The sequence below is a fragment of the Pygocentrus nattereri genome, chromosome 5, assembly GCF_015220715.1.
Source record: "Pygocentrus nattereri isolate fPygNat1 chromosome 5, fPygNat1.pri, whole genome shotgun sequence".
Lineage (NCBI taxonomy): Eukaryota > Metazoa > Chordata > Actinopteri > Characiformes > Serrasalmidae > Pygocentrus > Pygocentrus nattereri.
The window spans coordinates 41734418-41759848 of NC_051215.1; the positions used below are offsets into that span (position 1 = coordinate 41734418).

At 39.2% G+C, this 25431-nt stretch overlaps 3 protein-coding genes across 4 annotated transcripts; 1 reads left to right on the forward strand and 2 right to left on the reverse strand.

Moving 5' to 3' along the window:
* Positions 1-44: 44 nt before the first annotated feature.
* Positions 45-11776, reverse strand: adam8a (ADAM metallopeptidase domain 8a). The gene is made up of 25 exons (XM_017696483.2): positions 11669-11776; positions 11355-11461; positions 10696-10769; positions 10499-10577; positions 10328-10404; positions 9326-9509; positions 9142-9207; positions 8919-8987; positions 8622-8791; positions 8375-8456; positions 7801-7940; positions 7500-7677; positions 6475-6564; positions 5777-5972; positions 4558-4642; positions 4274-4442; positions 4073-4150; positions 3726-3810; positions 3442-3559; positions 2648-2831; positions 2485-2517; positions 1995-2051; positions 1821-1892; positions 774-848; positions 45-673 (listed from the first exon to the last, which is right to left on the reverse strand). The coding sequence occupies exons 1-25, from the start codon at positions 11718-11720 to the stop codon at positions 623-625; spliced, it is 2571 nt and encodes an 856-aa protein (XP_017551972.1). The 5' UTR covers positions 11721-11776; the 3' UTR covers positions 45-622.
* A 1273-nt stretch (positions 11777-13049) lies between these two features.
* znf511 (zinc finger protein 511) lies at positions 13050-17839 on the forward strand. 2 transcript variants are annotated; one of them, XM_017696569.2, is made up of 6 exons: positions 13050-13326; positions 13552-13625; positions 14419-14620; positions 16906-17030; positions 17178-17354; positions 17454-17839. In XM_017696569.2, exons 1-6 carry the CDS (start codon positions 13132-13134, stop codon positions 17521-17523), a joined length of 843 nt encoding a protein of 280 aa, XP_017552058.1. In that variant the 5' UTR covers positions 13050-13131; the 3' UTR covers positions 17524-17839. The 2 variants fall into 2 exon arrangements, with proteins under 2 accessions (XP_017552058.1, XP_017552059.1); XM_017696570.2 differs by having other exon boundaries at positions 13051-13326; positions 17181-17354.
* A 42-nt stretch (positions 17840-17881) lies between these two features.
* On the reverse strand, positions 17882-21771 carry msx3 (muscle segment homeobox 3). Its single transcript, XM_017696572.2, has 2 exons — positions 21106-21771; positions 17882-20004 (listed from the first exon to the last, which is right to left on the reverse strand). The coding sequence occupies exons 1-2, from the start codon at positions 21479-21481 to the stop codon at positions 19583-19585; spliced, it is 798 nt and encodes a 265-aa protein (XP_017552061.1). The 5' UTR covers positions 21482-21771; the 3' UTR covers positions 17882-19582.
* Positions 21772-25431: the final 3660 nt, after the last annotated feature.

Genomic DNA, 25431 nt, shown 5'->3' on the forward strand with positions numbered 1-25431 from the left:
ATTTTATTTATATTTAAAACATAAATAACAATTAAAATACGCATTAGAAAAAAAATGTTTAAATTCTTACAGTTAAAAACAATCAGACCAGCTGAGAATAATTAGGCAACATGTGAAAACATTCAGTGGATGAATTAGCCAACATTCAATTGCTTTTGTCTGAGTGTAAGAAGAAATAGGAAACCTAAACCAAGACAAAAAGAAGTCCCTCTTAAAAGATGAGGCAAAAAATGGCAGTTTACAAAATAAATGCATTTAACAGCCACCTGACTTTTACAGTGTGAAACCTCTGAATGATATTCTTGTATTTACATTTTGTCCTGCTTGGCAAAATAACAAGGAAGATGCTACATATACATTCATTAGAAGATAACTAAAACAACTGTGCCGTACCAAAATAGTTTAGCAATAGCAAAATAGATATAAGTCCCTGAGTGCACACAGATATTCAATTCTGTCCAGGATACATCCCCCCATCTTCTTCAAGTGAATCTTGTTACTCAGTGCCAAGGTGGAAACAAAGTTTCATTTGACTCATCCTCAAAGCGGCAGCCCCTGCAGAGGCATTAAGATTGCTCATAAAGCATCTCCTGGTGCCCACAATGATTCACTCTGCATTAGATCATCTGAACTTCGTAGGGGGTTTCAGAGCGACCTTTGGCGGAGCCATTACCTATTGTACAGAAAAAGGACATTAAACCATTAAAAACTCAGTGAAATATACAGACAATAAACAAGCCATTTAAAAATCCATGGTGTTCAAAGAAACCTACTTGAGGTGCATTCCATGCTGGCTGTGTCCCTGATGGTTTCACAGGAGGCATTGGAGGTGATTTTGGTTTATACACCTACAAAAGTGAACAAAGCAGGTATAATAATGTAATAATCTGCCACTATTCAGGAAATCATTGTCTCTGAAGCTGTGACAGCAGCATGTCAGAGAGACAAGACATGTAATAGAGGTCCACAACAGGACTGTTGCTACTATTTAGAAGTGGGAGGTGGCTGTGCTAACTGGGTTGGTTACTAAAATAGAGGTGATGTCAGTGACTAAAGATGTACAGAGACTCTATTAGGTTATCAAAATCTTGTTAAAAGTGTTAAAATTCTAAACTTGTTAAAAATCTCTGTTAAAAGTGCAAGGATGAAGTCAAAAATAAACTGCAGTGGAAATAAAAAAATGTGGAACATTTTAACCAATAAAATATTCAGTAATATTGCCATAGTTATGGACAATTTAATTTCACATTACAATAAAATACATAAAATAAAAAAGCACAAAAAAAACTTGGCAAAAGAAAAAGCAAAAAATCGAATAGTTTTTCAAATCTGTATTAAGACATTTGAAACGTAAGTAGTAAAAAGTATATTTTTCTCTTGGAAATGTGAGAGTGCAAGTATTCAATTTAAATGGTACTTTAAATTTAAATACTAATCTTCCAAAATAATACTTACAGAGGAAATTAAACAATTAAATCATTAAGATGCAAACAAAGTCACTTTTTAAATTTACCCCTATTTTACTATAATCAATATTACACATAAAAAGACACAAACAGCTTTACTGGTCATGTTGGATATTACATAAACTGTCTATATCTGTGTTGTTGACATCACTACCCTGGTTCCTATCACCACCACCACCAAAAAGAAATTACTTTCTCTACAAAGAAAAATTTTACTCTGAATCACTTTGTTTATCTTTCAACAGTTAAATTATGCAGACATTTTTTAAAGTTGGTGGAATTCGCCTTTAGGTATACTAACAAGGTTCTATCACTTACATATTTCACATATGTATTGTGATCATAAAGACTTACGGGTTTAGACACCAGAGGAGGTAGAGGTCTTGATGGAGGTAGAGGTTTGGATGGTGGAAGCAAAGGCTTTGTCTGAAGTAAACACAAGATATCAAAAATTCCACAACAAATTAAACAATAAAACATACTTAACATCTAGTGCTGTATCTAGTAGTGGACTATTTTCATCCTTACCTGAGGAACAAAAGTGTTACTTGGAACAACAGGAGCTGGAATTGAAGGTTTTGCAGTCTGAAAATAAAACATAAAAGGACTGTCAACACGGATAAATAATGTACACGACCGTTCACAACTTAAAACTTTCAAAAATAACTATACTGAATTACCTGTACCCTGAGGTTTAGAAATAGAAAAAGCGGCTTAGAAAATGTGTGTGTGTGTGTGTGTGTGTGTGTGTGGGTGTGGGTGGGTGTGTGTGTGGGTGGGTGTGTGTGTGTGTGTGTGTGTGTGTGTGGGTGGGTGGGTGAGTGTGTGTGTGTGTGTGTGTGTGTGTGTGTGTGTGGGTGGGTGTGTGTGTGTGTGTGTGTGTGTGTGTGGGTGTGGGTGTGTGTGTGTGTGGGTGGGTGTGTGTGTGTGTGTGTGTGTGGGTGGGTGTGTGTGTGTGGGTGGGTGTGTGTGTGTGTGTGTGTGTGTGCGTGTGTGTGGGGGTGTGTGTGTGAATTACCTGTTCCATTCTTGGTTCTGCTAACTTTGGAGGCTGTGGGGAAGAGGTGGGCAGTAATTAGTATAATATATTACAACATATTCAGTGCAGAGTTTGGAATATAACAACAATATAGTGTGTTTCCCTATGAGCGTCTAGTTTAGTGGCTGAACAATGATCCAACCTGTGGTGCTGGTCTGCTAGGTGGAGTTGGGGAAAACAGAGACTTGCAGGCTTGAGTTGCAGTTGACTCCATGAAAGTGGGCTGACTGATACGTGGGGGTCCACATCTGGGGCTGTTCTTTGCACTGCTCGGCTGGAACACTGGGTTGGACTGACCTGAGTAGGTGTGAGTGTTCTTAAAGGACCTTTTGGAAGAAAAAGCACTCGTTTGAGAAGGTGTACTACATGTACATGACACGAGATAACAGCTGGCTATGTAGAAAATTTTAAAAACCCACATCCTACATTTTTCCTGTATTTTACTGTTTTCTTTGTGGTCCTTTTATAAAATCTGTGGTTTTACTAACCAAAAATGTCCTGATTCACTTTTACATAAGCATTTTTCAACCTTTCTTTGTCTTTTAGGATTAAACAGGCTGTTTTTGTGAATTTAAGACCTATATAAACTAAATGAGCTCTGTTCTGATAGGTTACTCTGTATTGTGCCTCATTTAGAAAGCACTCAGTTCTGAAGCACTACTCTGAACTTCAGTATGAATGGACAGGGCTAAATTGCTGTATCGTTGTACAGGTATAAATTGCTGTAAATGGCTGAATAGGTGCGTATATGTAAATGAGTTCTCATGACATCACAGAAACAGTTAATTCAAAATTGGTTGTGTTTGAAGCCACTTTTGGACTCTGTGATAAGTGGTATGTTTAGAAACTGTAAAAGTGTTTACATTTCATTCAAAATTTGGTTTTCCATTATATGAACCCATTGAATAAATGTCCAAACAAATTCTGTATTCTAACCTTTGCTTGTTGAATGGTGTCTTTTGTTTCTTGCAACACACTGAGGCTCCAATAACTAAAGTAATCAGCAGCAGGATGACTACAGACGTGGTCACACCAATGATCACAGCATCTTTTCCTGTCAGTACGTACATAGGACATGTTAGCAAGAGCCCTTAACACAAGCATGCATATTACTAAGAAAACAGGTCTCTTGTTTGATCAGATTGAATTGTAAATGTGAAATTGTATATGTATTAAATTGTATATGTGAAAATGTGATATTTTGGTTGAAGTTGACTTACTGTTCGCAACATTGAACAGTTTCACATCACAGTGGGGGGGAGCCCAGCCCGCATCACAGTGGCACTGATTCTCATGGTTACACACCTACAATACATTAAAATAGTACAGTTAAGAAGTGGAAATCTCCATGGCCATTGGTTAACGCCTGCTGAATATTCCAAACAATGGAGAAAAGGTCAGCTCAAAAGGGCATGCACTCCTATTCTCTAAAAGACCTTTTGCAAAGTCCATTTTGAATTACTATTACAGAAACCTCAAACAAAGTATTATGTGAATCAGCTCTTCATAATTTATCTTCAAATCTTTTCATCTGACACAGATAATAGAAACCAGCCATGTCCCGTACCCCATGATTATTGCATTTTGCAGAACAGTTCTTGGTTTTGTAGACGCTCAGGTCTTGGCAAAGGTTGTTGTAGCACACCTGTTAACAAACAGATGAACAAATGTCACTCCTCCAAAATGTCATCATCAGTGTGGCAGATATAAATGAAGTGTCTCCATCACTCTAAAAGCACTGCATACTCTGCTGAGTTCATTCACTAACCTTATTTGTCCCACATTTGGTACCCGTTGGCACCATCCCTACGCTGTCTTTGTCAAAGATTTCCAGAGCTGAATAACATGTTTTCGCACCGAAGGTAGAGAGATATTTTTCCCTGGTTATTGGAAAATCATTTCCACCTGAGCAGTAAATTTTTCCACATTTGATGTGCCTAAAAGAAATGAAACATTTATTATTGCTAAGAAACAAATATGTTTCTGTTTACAGACAAGGCTTTTACCCAGTTTCAACAAAGACTAAACATTAACATCAAAAGCTGAACTTACTGTTGGTCACAGTTGCCAGATCCAGACCTTGCACAACTTTTATCAAAGGTATTGTGTCTAAAGCAATCTATGTCTACATCAGCACCTGGAAAGTGAAGAGATATTAAATTGTAACTAGATGTGCATTTCCTGAAGGAATTGCAAGAGTGCTTGAAAAGAGCTGCAGGTATATGTGTGTGTGTGTGTGTGTGTGTGTGTGTGTGTGTGTGTGTGTGTGTGTGTGTGTGTGTGTGTGTGTGTGTGTGTGTGTGTGTGTGTGTGTGAAAGGGAGAGATGTATGTGTTTGAGGGGGAAGGGGGAGAAGTCATTCAAATTAACTGTCACTCTGTTATTATGCAGCTCTTAGTGGAGAAGTCTTGTTTGAGTCCAATTTGCACCCTCTGAACAAACAGTCATAACTCAGGAAATGTTTACTCTATCGCTTAACCAGATAGATGGTGTGAGTTAAGACCCCTTGAGGATTATTTTGGTGTCACATTGTGTGTATTGAGAAGAAAATGTCTGAGTTATGACAAGTTAAACACAGAGAAAATCTTGAAATAAGCAGATTCTGATTTTGAGAAATTTACATGGGAGTGAATGGGACAGATTTCTGTGCCAAGTGCCAAACAAATGTTCATAACTCTAAAGCTAATTGATAAAACGATGAGATATTTGGAGGTTTCAGAAAGGACACGTATCTTTCTCTATCATCTAAAACTTAAATGGAGTTTCTAGGTGAATGTTTAAGGATTTTAAAGCAGATTCCCTGCATGACAGCTGTGTCTGTGAGACTGAGTGGCCTGCTGTGACATCATCGATGTCGGTCAGAATTAGAAGTTCTGAACATTCCGCCATTCATTCTTATGGGAGGTTTTGAAATTTTAAACTTAATTTTATTAAAAACTACCAATCCGATCGACAAAAATACACAGCACAAGTCACAGCGTTGAGACCTTCGAAACGCAGTTTGAACGGAGTCTGTACGTTAAGCGGTTCAGGCTGGATTAATCGCAGAAAAGTGTGGAAGAAGAATAAGAAGAAGTATGAGAGAAAACAACAGAGTAGTTTTTCAAGCACTCTAATAAATGAGCAATTTACTGATATGACTAAATTAACAACAACAAATAATGATCCAAATAATGAGATAATGAAATAATGATTTTAAGAGACCTATCCATTACAACTAGGAATCATCATGAGAAAGAATTAAAATTTTATAATGGCTTTGCAATGGTACCTGGGCCCCACAGCTTCTTGCAGTGTTCCTTAAGCGTCGGACACTCGCCATTATAGCAGTAACCCTGGCCATAGTTGCATGGAAGCCCATTCATCTTGTAGTCATCTTTAGGACATTGTGCTGATTTACCAGTACAATACTCCTCCAGATCACAATCATGAGCACTGTGTCTGCACACGCCGCCTGCACCCTTCAGCTGGAGGCAAGAAAGAGAGGTTGCTAACTTGTAAACTCATAAGCAGACTTCAATTTGCTGTGTGTTTCCAGAATTAAATGGAAAAACAATAAATTTCATGTCAGATAAAATGAGCCCATGTTTTCAGCATTACTGAGCAGACCTCAGTCAGATGAGTCAAACTTTTACCAAGCACCCAAATGCAAATTTAAGAAATAGGTATATCACTCATCATATAATAAACATAATTCTGACACACATGCATTGTTTTTTCTTTGTTAAAGACTAACAAAGAAAGAAAATGGTTTAAGTAGTTAATGTGCAGCCCACGAAAAACATAAATCTATCAATCATTTTAGGTAGAACTGATTAACTAGAACTGACTAACCAGAGTCAGCTCTGCTAATTTTAAAGTGTATCCAGAAATCCTTGCAGAATAGATGAAGCAGTCAACATTATCAGAGCCTTAACATTAGTCTCTAATTCAGTTTTATGTGAGTGAATGATGCATTTTTGTTTTTACCTGGCATTTTTCACAGCATTCCCCATGTGCACACTTTGAGCCCTCTGTCAGCCTGCAAGTAGTGGCATTACAGCAAGGGTTCTTGCATTCCTGCATTAATTGAATAATAAGAGATCATAAATACAGGACAGCTACCTCTCTAGCATTCTTAAAGCTACTCTATGTAAATTAGGATTTGGAGACCTCTCTGGTGGAAGGATATTTATTTTTTTCATTTCTACCCAATTTTCTCCTCAATTTAGTCGTCTCCAATTCCACCTGCTAGTTAGGTCTCCCCCAATCACATGATACTACCAACCCTAGGAGGGTGAAGGCTAGCATACGCTTCCTCAGAGACCTGTGAAACCAGCCACCACATTTTTTTGAACTGCCGTTCATGCAATGTCATTGGACAGCCTAACGCGTTTGGAGGAAAGCAGCATCCATCAGATCTGTTACATCAGCTAACAGACACCTGTGCTAACTAGCGTCATGCTAAGTGATGGGGGAGAAGGGGGGGCACCCTACCCACCCAGACAGCGAGGTCAGTATTTTTCCCAAATTTCTCCCTTACTTTCTGTAATGCACAATTCTACCTGCTAGCTTGGCCTCCTCCAATCACACGATACTATTTGTGCTAGGAGGGTGAAGGCTAGCACATGCTTCCTCCAAGTCATGTAAAGAAAGCCACTGCATCTTTTTGAACTGCTGCTAATGCAATTCCATTGAACAACTTAATACACTTGGAAAAGGACACTAAGCATCTATTAGCTGACAGATGTTCATGTTGGCCCACCTTGAGTGAGGGAGGAGAGGTACAGCCACTCTACCCACCCAAACAGAACAAAGCCAATTGTGCTCTCTTGGACTCACAGCCATGGAAGGCTATGGTATAACCGGGAATCAAACTTGCAATCACTCAATGATAGGCCAAAACTTAGATGGTTGCATCACTTGGGAGCCTACGTCTTTCAATTTTAAGCAAAAAAATTACACATTGCAACTTAATAACACTGTAAGAAAGTATTTTGAAAGGTATGTCTTACCTCCACTGTTCCACAGTCGCACTCTTCGCCTTTTTCCACAAAGGCATTACCACACACCGGACCACCATACACATCTTCTTCCTTTGGAACATCCAACAGGCAGCTGCTGTCATAGTTCTGCAAAAACATCTCCAAAGCCACTTTACTGCATGTGCTGAAGGCTTCAGGGTAAACAAGTCTATTGGAAAAGTGAGAAAAGAGAAATTACAATCAGAACAAATAGTCTTTCTAATGCTTGTACAATGCTTGTGTTCTCCTTAATGTTGTTAACTGAGAACTGTTATGAAATGTTGTTTCTTACCCAATACTCTCTCCCATGATACAGCCCTGGCTAGATCTTGATGAACAGCCACAGTGTGGCTCATCATGTGACATGCCCAGGTTATGGCCCATTTCATGGGCAATGGTGGAGGCCACACCAAGAGGATTTATACTATGATCCTGAAAAGCAAATATTTAGAATTACTGTGGTGATGTCTTTTTATGGATGTATCATTTTATGCAGGTGTTGTTAACTGAAAATCAGCCATCAGTGCTTAAACTACAGTATATATAGTATATATAGTATCTATTGTATAAAGAAAATTTAAATTTACACATTTTCCGTGTTATCCAAAAACATAATTGGTTGTTGCTTGCTTTAGTTTTACAGTGGAGCTTTGATATAATGTCATAGATGTCTATGAGATGTTAGATGACATAGAATTCCATTTATTTTAAGCTACATTAGACTTGTAGCTCCAGTTCAAAGTAAAATCAGCAAAAATTCAGACCCCAAATGTGTCCATGTGCAATTCCTTTCAAGGACAGTAGATTGTATTGATTGTTATTCTAGCATTGAAGACTGATACTGATCATAAGTCCACAAAACAAACCTCATTCACAGCTCCAGATCTGGAAGAGCACATAGCATTCAGAGGAGCCAAACCAACAGTTGACCCGTCAAAGTCTGTTGCGCTGAATTATTTAAGAAAGGAAAAAAAGATATTGACATCAATATGGAAAATGTTAAAAACACTAACAATGACCAGATTACAATTATAACAACGCAGTAGAAATACAGAAATGTCAGCGTCAGATGTCTTGCTTTAAACAAATCAGAATAAAATACAAATTACTCACGTAACAAACTGGGCACTGTCATGCTTCTTTCTTGTCAGGAGGGTTGTCTGACGCCACTTTAAAAATCTGTCCAGCATGAGGTTCGGCACAGAACTGACCTCAATCTGATCTCCCTTGGACCACACCTCTAGTCCCACTAGCATAACACGGATGTTCAGATGGCGATACAGCTGCAGAAAAAGTGTAGTAAAATAATGTATTATGTGCTTCAGAAACAAAATACTATCAAAAATCATGACTGTATGCCATGTCTTTATAATGTCAAACAAAAGAAAATGTATGTTTTCATTAAAATACCTTGTCTACATGATTAGCAACTTCAAGCATTCTCTTCTGCACATCCTTCAAGCTTCCAAACTTTTTGTACTAAAATATAAAAATACATTTTGCAAAATGAAAGTATTCACAACAAAATCATGGACAATCCTCATACACACACACACACACACACACACACACACACACACACACACACACACACACACACACACACACACACACACACACACACAAAGCTCACCTCTTTATAATCAACTACCAAAACCATCTCAATAAAGCGCTGTGCTCCAATGGGTGCCTTGTTATTCTAGGTGAAAGTGAAAAATTGTGTTAAGCTTGCACAGCAAGAGACAAAGTTGCTAAAAAAACTATAAAATGAACTGACATTTCACACACTGCAAAACATGACCTATTAGTCCTAGTACCATGTTTCTGCTGTTATACAGTCCAGAAAACCTTGGCCCAAGGTCGTACACTGTGTCGTTTATGTACTGAACAGCTGCCCTCTTAGTCCTCAGGTGCTCTTGTTTGTAAACTGCATGGTCCCCTGCTAGAGACTTCTTCAACGGCTCAATCAGATAGACCTGATTTTCCGCTCTCACAAACCCTCTGCAAAAGATAAAGTAGTGGGTTTATGGTGTACTGCTTGTATAGCGTACATTTAGCAAGGGAGTATTCACAGATCATTCAGACCTTTTCAGATCACAAAATTAGCTGAGTATGTCAAACAGTAAAACTCTTCTTTACCAAAAGATCTTTAGTGTTTCCAATAACAATGTAATATTTTAGTTTTTCATTTTCAGCCATAAGTTAAAAAAATGCATGGTAAATAAAGACATTTTATTTTCTTTTGCATTAGTAAACATTTTTGTATACAAATTAAACCCACCATGACTGATGTGACAATAACATAACAAATTATCCATATTGCTGTTCTTGGAACAAAACCTTGTATCTCCACTTTTGTCGTTTTTCAGTTTTTGGAATAATTTGACAATGTCTGTTGGTCTTTACATTGTGTGTGAAATTCATGAAGAACGGACCAAAAGAAATGGTCCAAAATTACTTGGAAAGATGTCTGGTCCCATTGATTTACATTAAAAGTAAAGAAGGTTTTTTCCTTGTCCTGTAAAGTTACTATTTTGGAGATACATGGTTTTGATCCAAGAACTGTGATATGTAAAATCAACCTGAAAAAATAGACTCAAATAGACTAGAGACATATTAACATATTCAACATATACTGAGGTCACTTCATAGAAACAGTATTAGCTTCTGCATTTACATAGAAAATGGACGTTGTTATCATATAATGAAGTAAATCTCCAAATATGTCAACTGAAATAACAGTTAGTTTTAAAATACATGATAATTACACATAATCAGCCCAATATATAGTGTGCCCATCATGACATGATCTATCTTACCTCATGCCGGAGCACAGGCCAACACTGACTGAGGAATCCTTCATGTTTTGGATATGTCCCTGATAGTAGCAGTGATCCTGCAGAGAGACAAGGAGAGACCACAATTAATCAAACACATTAAGTAACTCCAGAGCTTCATAAACACTTTTCTTAACACTTCAACTGTCTTACCGTGGTAGATGGAGGCGTTATCACCTTCATCCCATCTTCTGTGTAGTAACTCAGCGTATACTGCTTTCCTAAGAGCTCCCTGCAGTGAAAGCATGAGGGAAAAGGGAGTATCAAGTTTCTAACTCTCTCAACTCTTTTAAGTCATTTAAATTAGTGTGTGATGTTATTTTTACATTTGCTCAATAAAATTTTCCCACCTGTTCCTTTCCAGATATATTGTGAAGTTTTTCCCATCAACAGCCAAGGCATATTCAGCTGTGTCAGGATATTTCTGTTAAAAGAAATCATGTTATCATTAAGGCGATATTAACAGCGATATATATATATATATATATATATATATATATATATATATCAGATTCGTGTTTGTAGACGTTTGTAAGCGTTTACATTTTTTTAATTTGAACATAAATGATGTCACTGCTCAAGAAAGAGTTTCTCCTCCAGACTCTGTCTGTCTCATATACAGCAGAGCAGAGGTGAGCAGCAGTTGCTCAGTAACATAGTTGCATGTTCATGTGTAAAATTTTGATGTATTTGTCTTTCCTTGAGCATTTTCAAAATGAACAGCAGTACCAGCCAGAAGTTTGGACAGACCTATAGACGGGTTCTTTTTTCCCAAACTGTAGAGTAATAGTGAAGACATCTTATCTCTTAAATAACACAAAAGGCATTAAGCATTGACCGAAAAAAGCTCAAGGAGCTTCACGAGGACCCACCTGGGAAAAAATATAACTTTATTTATAATTATTTTTTGTTATAAAGATACATCACTTTGTTTTAACTAACAGGCTTCATTTCCCAGCTAAATCTTTAAGTCTCTCAGTTCTTCAGCAGTAGTGAAAGAGCATCACACCTGTTGAGAAGAAACGCTCCTCTTCATTCGACCTTTTAGGGGCTGAAGCTGGACAACATCATAGTGCATCACATGGCTGAGACGTGGATGTGCAGCGGCGCAAAGCTCTGCACAAAGAAGTCCAAAGGATCCATTAATTAATTGTTAATAAACAATTAATTAATTAATGATTATTTTGATTAATTAAGTCTTGATGTATGACGTTTCTGATATTATTAGAGTGGCTCCTGCTGATGTTCACTGCCCTTCACACTAATCCAAACTGCCCTCCAGCTCTCACCAACCACAGATATCACAGCCATCATTACACTTACCCCAAACTGAGACGTGAAAAAGCAGTGAGAAGAGTAATCCAGTACAGCGCATGGTTCTTCTGTGAAACCTCTCCACTGAATGAAAAGAACCGGACTCCGAGGAAGTCCACTTATTCACCGCTCTAGCATCGCTCCGCCTTTGTGTGTGTGTGTGTGTGTGTGTGTGTGTGTGAGCGTGACCTCTTCATCCGGTAAGAGCAGTGAGCTCAGTCATTGAGCCAATTACAGCCAGTCAACCAATGTTTCTCAGAATAAAGTCATCAGAATAATTCCTCAGAATTCGTCAGAACTAGTCTAGTCCACTGTTGAGCCCTCATACAATACTCCGTATAGCAGTTCAACTGCCAGCAAAGACAAGAAAAACCATCTGAGCTCAGTTATCCATCAGACTTTACTGTACAAACCTACAGGGGAAGAACACATACGATAAATTTGGTTATTTTGGTTCCCTGGCTGTACTTCGTCGGTTTTAATCATAACCAGAGAAATACGAGTAGATGTAATTTTTTCCTGAAGCTAAATTGTACGTTCAGACCATCAGAAGCCTTATTACTGTGGGTAACGGTTTTTCAAGGCTAGATGAAAAAGTGTAAGTGCGGCCTTAGCAAATTGGCTTTTGCTGCCACCTTGTGGAAACACTGCGCCACCTAAATCTTCAGAAACGCCTCAATTTGATCACATAAAATTATAGTAACTATTTACCATAGATCGCTAGGACAAAAGTAGAGAGAAAGCGAATCATATTACAAACAATGTTCACACATGTGCAGTGCAGTTTGCTGATTAACAACAAACCAGAAACCATAATAATAATAATAATAATAATAATAATAATAATAATAGTAACAACAACAACAACAACAATAATAATGATAATTATAATGATAATAATAATAATGTGAAGTATTTTGAACTGCGTAGGAATAATTCTATATTTCTACTGGAACCAAAGGCATTTCATGGTGTAATCATCCATCCATCCATCCATTTTCTAAGCCGCTTCTCCCTCAGGGTCGCGATGATGTAATCATTAACAATAAAAATATGATGACCCCATTGGTCATTTTCTTGTCAAAAAAACATTTTTTCAGGCTCCTATAAAAGTCTTTATATTTTTATTTTTAAAATAACACCTATATTGCTGTTACATTTACAGAAATATACATTATTAAAATTATTTATTCATTTATTTATTTATATATCTATCAGTTTGCAGTGTGTTTGCAAAATGTGTTAAGAATAAACCGAAATCCTGACATCTAGTGGCCGTAGATTGGAGGTGCGATCTGTTTCTGCGCCGTTCGGGGTCTTTAGGACCTGACAGACTCCGCAAAGTGACCAATCAGCTGCAATGACGTTTCAATGACGTTTCGGGAAGTCAGTCGTGAATGTGTGTGTGTGTGTGTGTGTGTGTGTGTGAGAACATGGGCAGTGTTTGGACGGAGCAGTGACGGTGGAGCGCTATGTTGCAGTCCAGTCTGCTTCAACTTTTAAACGGCGGCGATGCTGCCAGAGTCTATATTCATACAATACCGGTCCTCGAGAAGAGCGAGGAGATCCAGTCTGTCAGTGGAGGAGGAGGAGCAGAGGAGAACCCCTCACCCTTCAGATTCACACCTCACACAATCCGACTAGACAGAGACGATGAGTTTTTTGAAGTATGTCTTTCTCAGCTTGTTACTGGATGATTCACTGTACCGTAGGCAAAGTTCCCAAATCCCAGATGTCTTAATATTCCTGATATTCCTTCACAGTAGCTTGTTTTGAGTGATCAGCACATTACTAGGTTGTTAGCGTTGATCGAGTCTTATTGAAAATAAGTGTGATGAGTGGAGTCAGTTTGCCTCTCAGTTGGCTGCACTAAGTCTGGTTTTCCACGACAGGATGGCGATGTGCACCGGCATTTATACCTACAAGATCTCGTAACAGCTCTTGCGGACGAGACCCAGGCGCCTAAGTGAGTGATACTGACAGAACATATAAGTTAATTACCTGATCGCTGAGTCAACCGTTATGACCATGCCTGTGTTGGCATGCTGATTTATAAGTGTAATTTTTTGCCCGAGTGGACATTTACACAGTTAAATCAGTGTACACGCGCTTATCACTACTACAGCTATGCATTACACATGGAAACGTAAGTTTGTTTGTTCCTCCTGAGGCAGAGCTCTATAGCATTTACTCCTATATTGTTCAGCAGTTTCATTCCTGTAAGCTGGTGCCTTATGGCAACAATTCTATTTTAGCTTTTTATATGTAACCCATAGCTTCTAAAGTGCTATTATTCTGGAAGTAGCTGTGTATACATTAAAAAAAAATTGACCTTTCGGAGTGTTTCAGAAGCCGGGCCTTACCCTGTGATATGCGTCTGATAAAAAGATATACAGACTGCAACAGGAAGCCATAAAATCAGATAAAAAATAAAATGTTATGCTTTCTGTTTCCTAAAGAAATAAACATTATTGTGATCAACTGAACAGTCAGAAGAAAGCAGTTGTTGCCATAGGTGCACTGATGCACAGTGATGTAACAAAAACAATGAAGACACTTTGGAGGTGAACAAAAGTCACTAAACGTGTCTTTTATGTGATACGGTATTATTAATTGTACTTAATCTGACCAGGGACATAAACCAACAAGCTAAAAAAGGTCAGTTTTGATTTCAGCTTGACTTTAAATAGCCTGTGTGCTTTAGACAGGCTGTATTATTTTTTTGTCACCACCTTCATCTTTCTGTAACTTTCTTGCAGTGTTTCAGAGTTCAGGTGTCACATTGCAGGCTGTAAGCAGTTATTTGACACTCTTGAGGGATATGAGCACCACTACAATTCACTCCATCGTCATGTATGCTCCAACTGCAAGCGCTCTTTTCCGTCAAACCATCTACTGGACGTACACATCCTGGAGTGGCATGATTCCCTCTTTCAGGTCATGGCAGAGAAACAGTGCATGGTAATATTAAAATTCACATTCATGTCATTAAAATAAGAGCATAACTGCAGTGGTTGCATTTGCACAGCTGAAATATTATCAGCTTAGGTACTGAGTGTATTTAGATGTGCATGTTTAACATTACAACATTCTGACCCTGGATTATAATACAGTATTAAAAAATACTCAATTAAAATCAGCATATCCTTATAATTTAGTGTCGGAATGTTGTACTGACTAGGCTTTTTTTTCTAATGTCATTTTTTTTCTGATGTCAGTTATAAATTGCAGGCGTTGTGATTTTTGGGGCTTATTGTGTTAGAAGGCCGATGCAGCAGACATTGAAAAGGTTCTGTTTGAGATCTTTTATCTAACTGAGCAGACCTATTTCGTACACTGTGCAGAAGTCAGTGAGCAGCTTTGATTTATTTAATTTACAGTCAAAACAGCCATTAAGGGCAAGTTATTAATTAACATCCATCCATCCATTTTCTAAGCCGCTTCTCCGTCAGGGTCGCCGGGGGGGTGCTGGAGCCTATCCCAGCAGTCTTCGGGCAGAAGGCAGGATACACCCTGGAGGTCGCCAGTCCATCGCAGGGCAGACAGACAGACACAGACAGTCACTCACACCTAGGGGCAACTATTTAACATAACTAATAATAATTAATTAACATATTTTTCAAAATTATAGAGAAAATGAGGCAATCCTGACAATCATGCTAGACCTGGTAAACCACCAAAACTGTCACCATAACATGAAAATTAAAGTATTTAAAGCTTTCGTCTTGGAGAGTGAGAGTGAGAGAGAGGAGAAAATGAAGCTCCACTCTTGCTTCAGGTCTGTAAAAATCCACAGGTGTTTCTGTCCATCCTTCCACTGTCAGCACTTTGAGTCTGAAAGGATGTGTCGCTGTCAACAACTTTATATTAAACAGGAAAGTAAAAAGAGGAAAAAGTAAACAGACAAAAAGAAGAAAATTTGTATATTAACCAAATAATCTGGTGCTCTCAGGACAATAGACTGGCAACGCCAGAGTCCAGACCGCAACATCACTGAATGTGTTCGGTATTCTTTGGATCATGAGAAGCAGAAAATAAACAATTTGTGACTGAATTTGAACTGGTATTATGGAAAAAAATTTCCTTGCAGATGTCTTTTAAAAACTGAAAGCAAATCTCCTGAAAAGGATGGAGGCTGTAATAAAAGCGAATTGTGGACATTAAATGTGGAAAATTTTGATATGATACAGAGGCATCTGTGTAATTTCCTGTTCAATATGTGTTTTCAGTTTTTTTTCTCCTGACATTTGAAATGAATAACTTGTATTTAAGGACTGTTTTGACTGGAAATGAAATAAATTGAAGGTGATCTCTGCCTTTTTTTTAATATGAATAGCATTCTGCAGAATCAGAACATATTAACACATAAAATATTGACATTTTAATTAGGTCTGAGCCTCAGTATCAAACTTAATAATATCTATTGTTATGGATTGTTAATATGAAGTGCTGTACTTGATTGATGCTGGACATTCTTGGCTGAATTTGCTTTCTTCTCACAGCTGATAATCACATTACATATAGGAAGGTTAATTAAACTGAGCAGCCAAACAGGGAACCCAGATTACAAACCAAAAATTGTTTCTACTTCTGTTCTGTTATGAGTTGTGTTGCTGGCTGGAAAAAAAAAATAACAGTCTCTACAGAATGTAAATCTTATCAGCCCTCTGACCTGGACAGCACAGAACAGGACTGTCTTTGTTTTACTCTTTTTCTTAAAGAAGGGGGTTTAGGAGAACAGATACAGTACATTGAATCAGAATCATTACAAGGAAAGGCATTATCTCATAACAGTAAGTGGCCCATTGCTCTTACTGTCTAATTATGCCCATGGACCACTTTTGAAATAAGCCAGTTTTTAGTGTGAATGCCATGTAGTGCCCAATAAAGAACTATTTTTGTTAAGAGCAGGAAATATTTACCATTCATGATAGTCCACAGCTGATTTGTGTAGGTTATGCTGCCACCTTTTGGTGATAGTGAGTAAGTTGAGTCTGTGTGTTTTTGAGCAGGGAAAATGTCAGCTGCCATTCTTTCCTGTAGGATCTCTTGATGTACGATCTGTGTAGGAAAACATGGTAACTGTGTTTTTGCCTTGAATTGTGTTTTAGCATCCTGATGGATTAAAAGGTTTTAACATAGCCTGTTTTTGCCCACACACCAAAAATGGAATAATCAAATGAAATATCCGCTTCCTATTGAAACAACAGTATACTTAATCTGTTTATTGTGATATTGCTTTTCAGTATCAATGCTTGGTTGAGGGATGTGGACTGAAATTCCAGACCAGCAAAGAGAGGAAAAATCATCTGATCACAGTCCACAGCTATCCATCAGACTTCAGATTTGACAGAACTAAGAAAAGCAAAAGGTGAGACATCACTTAAAAATTAAATTCACTCTGCGAGTGCTGGAAATACATCACCATTACTTTTGCATCTATATGAATTTTCAATTGTGCCTGTGTAAAACAACGTTTGGTGTGTTACAGTAAGCCTTCGTTTAATTTATTGTTCAGCAGAACAAAAGAGAAAAAGACTCTTAAGCAGTGGGAAGTTTGTATGGCGGTCTCTGGCCATGCAGTTAATCAGCATGGAGAACCAGAAAATTGTGAGGCGATGGATGTTTCGCTGCCCCAACAGTCAGAGAAACAGGAGCTGCCTCCTGAGCAGCAAAAACCACGATACTCATACAAGTGAGTGATTTTCTCAGACTTTCTCTTAATATACCATAGTAGAGTGACCGTATAGTATTTTTTTTTTTTTAACTTTTGTAATGTTGTGCTTTTTTTCAGAGTACCATCATCGATTTGCTTTGGCCAAGGTTCAGTCAGAGGCTTTAGAGGTGGAAGAAAGAAGAAGTAGGCCAGACCTTTTATTTATTACTTAGGCATATTATATTACATGAGTGATGATGTGTGCTCAGTGTGATGGCAATATTTTTATAATAAAATTAGCCAGAAAGCTAATTTATGTGGCACACTCAGCAACTTGTACATAACAGCAATACATGCTGAAGGTATTTGTCAAGTCCTTTTCTCGTAGTTCTTCTAGCTCTTTTACTTTTGCCTTATAAACTGTAAGAATGTCATTTCTTTCTCCTCTGTCCCTGTTTAATGAGACGACATCACTTCACACAGCTCAGACACGTGTTGCAATAAATGACTGTTTCTGATCTGTAGTTCACATTCTGTCTTTATGAGACTCCAGTGTGTTGTCAGCCTTTCAGAGCAGGTTCAAATGATTTAAACATGATGTAAATTTCATCCAAATTGAGTTTATTCTGAACAGTCATATTTCAAGATCTAATGAATACTAACAAAGTTGGTGTGAATAAGTTTACATTTTGAGCAGAACTTAATTTATTTAAAATCCTAAACCTACATGAATTTTGCTTTTCAGCTCAGAAGTCAGTAGAACTGTTGTAGGATTGTGATGGGTTAGATTTACGCTGATTAACAGTGCAGTGCAGTGTAATACAAACGAATGTAGTTTAAATGATTCAAATGATTCAAAAGACCAGGTCAGAGATTAACCCTCCAATCTATAAGTGATGCCTTAAATAATAACACACTTACTTGGTTCACCCGTTTTAACACTTTTTGTCTTATATTTTTTTTCTGATTTTACAAATTCTGTATTAGAAATAACGCAGTGTTTTCTGTAAGTGGGTTTAGAAATACTTCAACACATTGTGTCAAAAGTAACTCAAAATCCGTCTCCTTAGAGGCAGAATGTGTTGTTTTTTAACACTTCTCTTTTTAACCGTGTTTAAGAACACAGTCCATCCTGATGCGTCTAAAAATAACCTGCAGAAAAACGACACACAGTTCACTTGTTCCAAATTTATTTTTCAATACAAAAGATTATTTTTTCTAATTTTTATGTACAAGTATATACAATAATTTACAGAAGATAAATGTAAACACAATGTATAAATATCAGCAATTCTATTCGTAATTTTAAAGGTGGTTGAAAATAGCTGGATGCTAATATATACGCTTATTTACAATAATAAAAAAATCTAGAGGTTATTTTACAGTCTATCGTACTAAAGCGCGGTACATGGAGCCTAAAGACGCCCAGGCTAAACCAAACCCAGTGAAAGCATCAGGCTGGGGTGACTTAAATCCAACCAAGCCTTAAGAGTGTCCAATGAAAAAAAGACAAGGCTCAGGATTTAGATTTCTCATCACTTGTTTCCTGCAGGTTTACACAGAAGAGTGTGTGTGTGTGACGGTTCTCAGTGTGGTCATAAGAACAACAGCGCGGATGAGCGCGAGCTGAGGGTCATGGATGTGTTAAAGAACAACACGCTGTCTTGTTTCACCCGTTTGTTGTCAGTGTTTTCTGATTTGACTCGTTCTGTGTTAAAAGCGTGTTACCCGAAAGTGGGCGCAGAAATATTTCAACATATTGTGTGTTGAAAATAACTCGAAACGCGACTGAACGCGCTGGTGTGTCTAGTCAGGGACACCGTGTTGTTTTTTAACACACCTGTTTTTAGAGCCAGGCTCTTTCTGATCAGCTTGTCATTATTTGTTTTTTCCACTTAATTTTGTATGGTGTAAATGCGGGGCTGCAGTTTACTAAACTGCCCGATTAAAACGGACCCTCTTCCTCTGACACGGTCAGTTCCTGCACGCGTTTGTCCGCGGACATTTAGAGATGGGGCTTATTGTATTATTACCACCAGCACATGTGACCGTTGAAATCAGGCTCTGTTCTTGTTGCGTTATATAAGCAACAGGTTGGGTGGTTTTTAAAGGGATCAGCAGTGCACCGAGTCCTGAAAGCGCGTTTCTGCACTGCATTATAGCCTCGCGCCGTTTTGTTATAGGCCTGTGTAACTTTAGGAGAGTTCGTCCATTTTTTGGACAGGAAACACACATTCAGCACAGCAGTCTCGTAGTGATGCGCTCAGTTAGGACAGATAGTACATCCCGTAGGTCACAGGTCCACCGAACAGTCCGGGCAGGGGCAGTGCGGGCCGCGGGAAGGCGGCCGCGTGGCCGTACAGGCCCGGAGAGCCCGGGTGCGCTCCCGCCGCCAGCGGGAAGGGGAGCGCGAGCGCCGGCAGCACGGGCTTGGCCGCCAGCTTGAGCTTCTCCAGCTCGGCCTCCTGCAGTCTCTTAGCCTTGGCCCTTCGGTTCTGGAACCAGATCTTGACCTGCGTTTCAGTGAGGTTGAGCGAACTGGAGAACTCCGCGCGCTCCGCGATGGACAAGTACTGCTTCTGACGGAACTTGCGCTCGAGCGCCAGCAGTTGGGCCGTGGTGAACGGAGTCCGCGGCTTGCGGTTGTTCTTGTGCTTCCTGAGTGCGCAAGGAGACGGACTGGAGTGTCCTGTAGGGAGACAGCAACGGGTCGAATGAGCAAGTGCAAAAACTAGAGAACCATCCGGCCAGAACAAGTTACACAGACAAGCCATTTCTTACTCCTTAAAGAAGCCCTGCACTCTCAGAACACTGGGGTCGCTGGGGTCTTCCGTACCTTCAGTCAGGGAACATATAACTGTACCAGAATCCACTGCTGTTATATTGTTTAAGCTCTATTGACTCCACACACTCCGTCTCGTCTCCAGTCTTTTCATTTTATTGTCCTAGTTTTAAACATTAGATAACATAAATGCCCTTTTCCTGAGAACGACTTGTTTAATGTATAAAGCTGGACTTTAAAACCACTGTTGTACACTCTCAGAAAAAAGATACAAAACTGTCACTGGGGCAGTACCCCTGGTGTCACTGGGGTGGTACTTTCATGGGCACATCTCGATAACTGTATCATAATCCATTGAGTTGTAGTGACTCCACACACCCCGTCTCGTCTCCAGGCTTTTTCTTTTATTTTTCTGTTTTAAAACATTCGGTTATAAAAACGGAACTATTGTATACTTTTACACTATGAAAAATGTATTTAGGGTAAACAATTGGACCTTAAAACTAGTGTTGTAACTTGGAGGGCAGGTCTACGTTGTTTGTACCTTGATGAAAGAAAAAGTACATTTTTTCTGACAGTGTATAATAGTTAACATGGCTCGGAGATGTGCTGACTGGCTGTGATTCAGACACAGTGTGTTATGGTTAAATGCGGCACTCATGCCCCAGGGCCTGAATAATAAGGGCGTTTTTATTCAATTCCCACTAAAACCTTACTTACTTAATTTAATACTATCTATAGTTCATTCAGAACGAAGTCGTGAATAAGCATCGCAGTACTAGTGAAAAAAAAACAAGTTAAAGTGTCCTCTTACTAACTGGAACAAAAAAAAAACAAGTTAAAATGCCCCCCTGTTGCCTGAAATCCAGCCCCAATATCTCTGTGTACAGCAACTTTTCAATCGTCCTTTCACTCTTTGGCCTATAAATGAAGAAATACCTCTACTTAAAAACATGTCCCCACAGTGAAACCCTCAGAGAGTTTACACTCTTTTTTCCTGACACTTACTTGGCGGGGAAGTGTACGGAGGGCTCTGAAACCAGCCTCCTCGTGTCTTCTCCTCGCGCTCCTCAGCGCCTCCTCTTTTTCCTGGGTTTGTCCCGCTCTCCAGCGCCTCTTTCCTCTCCGCGTACAGAGTTGAGGGGGAGAGTCGCAGGCGCTCCTCGGCCCCGGGCGCAGGGGTTGTCCCGCCGGGCTCAGCTGCGGGATATGAAGTCCTGGAGGTGCCCCTGTCTGATATGAGCGCCTCCACGCTGAAAGGCAGGCTCAGCGCCTTGCTCTTACATCCCCTCGCCGCGTTTCTGTCGCTGGCCTGCGTCTCCTCCCCGCCGTCCTGGAGAAGTGGTCCTTGCACGGAGCTCATGGTGGACGGTAAAGGGGCCATAAAACTCCGAAACACACGCCGCTCCTCTCCGCTGCTGCTCCGTGGCCCCTCCGCTCCACTCCCCCTCGGCCTCGCGCCGCTCCCACCTATAAAACTTCCCCGAAACTTCGCCTTTTCTTTTTTTGACGCCGCCGCCCTCCAATCGGCTACGCACTCGGCCCACGTGACTTTCCCCGACGCTCGTCTCGATTGGTCAGCTCGGTCTCTATGGCGACGTCAAAGCGGGTCTGAAGGAGTCGGGCTCGCTCCGTCTCTGCGCTCTTTACCGGAGCGCGCTCCGCTGATGGCTCCGGGGCTCCGAGTCTGAGAGCTTATTTGAGGACTTTGTGTTGTAATTAGGCCGAGGGCTCGTGTGTGTGCAGAGAGAGAGAGAGAGAGAGAGAGAGAGAGAGAGACGCTCATTAGCTAAACCCTGATTGAAACCAGACGGCAAGAGCAGCCGCCACTTCGGCCTTCTCACCGGGTGGAACCGCGGCCGAAAACGTCTGACGGATTAGCTGCTTTTTATACACATATTTATAATCATCCTTTACTCTTTCTTTCTTGTTTAGTCTTAATTGCCACAGGCTGTTTAGAATATTAAACATGCTTACAAACGAATGTAAGTCATATTAAAGACCAAAGGTCTAAACTTCCACTGTGTAGATCATCTTCCTCCTGATAAGCCTGATGATATTCGGACACAGTTGATGAAGGACGCGGGAGAGTGAAGGGTAATTGTGTCACGCTGCATTAGAGCAGTTTAAACCCCCCTCGGCCCTTTACGCTCGCATTAAAAAGGCTCCATTGAAGCGGCCCTTCACCGTCAGGCAGAGCGATTCATAAGGCAGACATGAGCTGCTCTGGAGGCGCCAGGCTCGGCGAGATCAGAAAGGACAGCACCTCAGGGAGAACATGCAGGAGTTAACTGCTCCTCTCCGTCTAGAGGTTATTGTCAGCACACTAACGAGCGCTTCTCTCAGACAGACAGACGGACAGACTGACAGCAGCACCAACTCAGAGTTAGACTCACTTCGCGGAGACAAGTTTCAGAAATGATCCTAAACTCGTGCGTTTGTTCACCTTTATCTTGTTTGAACACAGAGACGCTGAAAAACAGTAAAGCTGCGCTCTCAAATCAGATGTGTTAAAACACCTTGCGCCCACTCTGTTTATAAGAAAACGCGTTTAAATAGATGATAATACGACACAAAATGTGTTAAAACAGACACACATGGCGGCCTTATGACATGGCAAACTAAAACGTTTGACTCTGTAATTGTAACTAACCTTTGACTTTTTTGGATAAGCATGTACTTTTAAAGAAATCACACACACACACACACACACACACACACACACACACACACACACACACATATATATATATATATATATATATATATATATATATATATATATATATATATATATATATATATATATATATATATTATGTGTGTGTGTAATTTTTAAAGCACATCAACATAGAAAAAAAATATAAATAAATACTATAATACATATGAAATATTACAATTTTAATACATGAATAAAACATTACATAATTAATTTTAGTTATGAATCTTTTAATTCAGACTTGTAGACTCAACTCATAAAAAGTATCAAAATTATAATCAGTTTGGTCACAAAATTCCACATATTCTCTTTTAATGCCTTTGATTTACCCTAATGTTTGCATTGAGTTGCTAGTTAATACAATCCTATTTTCCTCCTGTCAGTACTGAGATATCCTGTAAGCATTTTGTGTGCACTGCTCAGGGTAATGTGGTGTCATCTCATGAGAGCACCAGTGAAATGTTCTTCAAAACCAGTGCACATATTGAAGTTTTTACTTCACTGCAGGAAGTGGTCTTCTGATTTATTACAGAGTAGAATGCTGTAAACACTGCGCCTCTATGCACTTCTCTTTACCTCCGAATGACAGAAATGTGACAGGACGTTTGGCTATTAAAGGGCCACATGGATCTGTCTCTGGTAGAGCTTTGTGGGCTCAACTGTTTACCTATGGGTCCTATTAAGCATCGTGAAGTGTTCTAGGATATTAGAAGACAACATGAGTCTCATGAGAAGCAAGCAGCCTGCTCACGATGAGATCTTTCCAGATCTGATACACTCAACACTAATGACTTCATGAAACATGCACTTTTGATGTTTATGATTTGGTACACATTTCTTGTTAAAGTGAGGCCTCTTTCTTGTCATTCAGCCTTTTGTCTACAGATGTTTCAGGAATCTTTTTTGTAGAACATCGTCGCTGTCCAAAAAAACATATGTATCCCCTTTTTTCATTTGAGCACAGCAGTGATGTTTTACATTGTGTAACAAACCTGATGAATGGCCCAACATAAATGCTCAGAAATGACTTGCAATGAAATCTCTTTACATTGACTTACATTAAAAGTAAAGGACTTTTTAAAAATGTAATTTTACAAAAAAAATGATGGATAATGAAATGCACAACAGTAAAGTCACTAATAGAAGCTGTAAATTCAAATAATTGCAGCACTGCACTATGACCTCCTTATTATTCGTCAGGATATTTTTTTTTATATGAATTCAACAGGGATCCGCTGAGATCAGGGGTCAGGATTTAAACGCCTACATTATGCTTTCTATCGGAGGATATCAGTGTTGCTCCTCGCTTCTTTATGGCTATTAAGTAATTTCCTTTGCCGTCATCTTGGGGCATTATTTCACCCTTTGGGAATTCACTGTCATTCGGGAAACTTTTTTTCCCACTATCCCTCTCACCCTTTTTTTACTGAATAGTTAATTTATCCTGTTGGCTTTTTGGGCTCACTATAAATGCTTGAAAAGTCAACAGAAATGTTTTTCTTTGGGAATCCCTCATGACTTGACTATAGCTTTGCCAGTGGAACACTTGCTTTGGTGCAGTGCAGTCCTGTTTATGTTAGATCTCTGTGTGTGAGTTCAAAGTTTTGCAAAGATCTGATTCGAGGTGGAATGTTTGTCTGTGTCCAAGGGGGGTTACATAGATTTCTCATGCATCCTCCGCCTTGATTCTCAAGCTTAAAAAAAAAGAAGAAATCACAAAATGGACTGTGTAAGGAGATCACAGAGTCTGAAAAAGAATTTCTGAATGGTGCATGTTTGAGCAAACTGCATGGAGATTGAATTTTTTTTTCCCATTGAAAGCTTTGGGAGCACTCAGTGAACTTTAGAACAAACATTTCTAATATTTGTTTTAGTGGCGTTAACTGCAGCTTAATTTGCCTGTGGATTTCTTATAATTGCATATGGATCATTTTTCTCCTCTGGTTTGTGGTGGAGCATAATCAGCGACTGCAGGGTTACACTGCCATCATCTTGGCATGGATGACAGTAATAGATAATGACAATTAGTACCCCACACGAGTGGAAACATGGTTTACACTGAGTCCATCACATGCCAAAGCACTGGGAAGCCCCCCCTACCATTCTGTAGTTTCATATTCATTGCCCTGTCTGATCCCTGACAGTTCAGCTTCAGAGGCATGAAGAAACTGAAGCATTTAATAAACCTGGATCCTTATAAATAAACTCATCCTTCATTTGCTAATAATTCAGTCATGGCATGACAAGTTGTAATTGAATGTCTGAGTATCTTAAAAGACAATCTAACCCATTTTGGTGTAAAACCTATATGTATATATTTTTAGCAAATAAATGAATGGTGGAAAGGTTCAGACAGGGTGTTGTTCTAAGGCAAAATAGTCCCCAAAGAAAATGTATTTTATTACCATATTGTGCTACTAAATAGTGGTATAATTTTCCATAATTTTACTGTTATCAACATAACATATATAAAAGTCAAAGACACATATAGGTTCACTGGTCATTTTCAATAGTAAATAAAATGGCAAAGTATTGCATACATTGCAGTCTCTGGTTCCTATTACCACTGTTATAAAGAAATCAGAGCTAGTTTCTTTGTAAAAACTCCACCAACA

What these genes read in the sequence shown, in the direction of transcription:
- adam8a (XM_017696483.2), bottom strand. Translation starts at nt 11,720, where the DNA reads ATGCGCTGTACTGGATTACTCTTCTCACTGCTTTTTCACGTCTCAGTT. An exon ending in TGGTAGTTGATTATAAAGAG is followed by an intron (nt 8,988 to 9,141) that starts GTGAGCTTTGTG and finishes TTTATATTTTAG; the next exon opens with TACAAAAAGTTTGGAAGCTT. An exon ending in GACAGTGCCCAGTTTGTTAC is followed by an intron (nt 8,457 to 8,621) that starts GTGAGTAATTTG and finishes TAAATAATTCAG; the next exon opens with CGCAACAGACTTTGACGGGT.
- znf511 (XM_017696569.2), top strand. Translation starts at nt 13,132, where the DNA reads ATGTTGCAGTCCAGTCTGCTTCAACTTTTAAACGGCGGCGATGCTGCC. An exon ending in GACGAGACCCAGGCGCCTAA is followed by an intron (nt 13,626 to 14,418) that starts GTGAGTGATACT and finishes ACTTTCTTGCAG; the next exon opens with TGTTTCAGAGTTCAGGTGTC. An exon ending in AAACCACGATACTCATACAA is followed by an intron (nt 17,355 to 17,453) that starts GTGAGTGATTTT and finishes GCTTTTTTTCAG; the next exon opens with AGTACCATCATCGATTTGCT.
- msx3 (XM_017696572.2), bottom strand. Translation starts at nt 21,481, where the DNA reads ATGGCCCCTTTACCGTCCACCATGAGCTCCGTGCAAGGACCACTTCTC. An exon ending in TCCGTACACTTCCCCGCCAA is followed by an intron (nt 20,005 to 21,105) that starts GTAAGTGTCAGG and finishes GTCTCCCTACAG; the next exon opens with GACACTCCAGTCCGTCTCCT.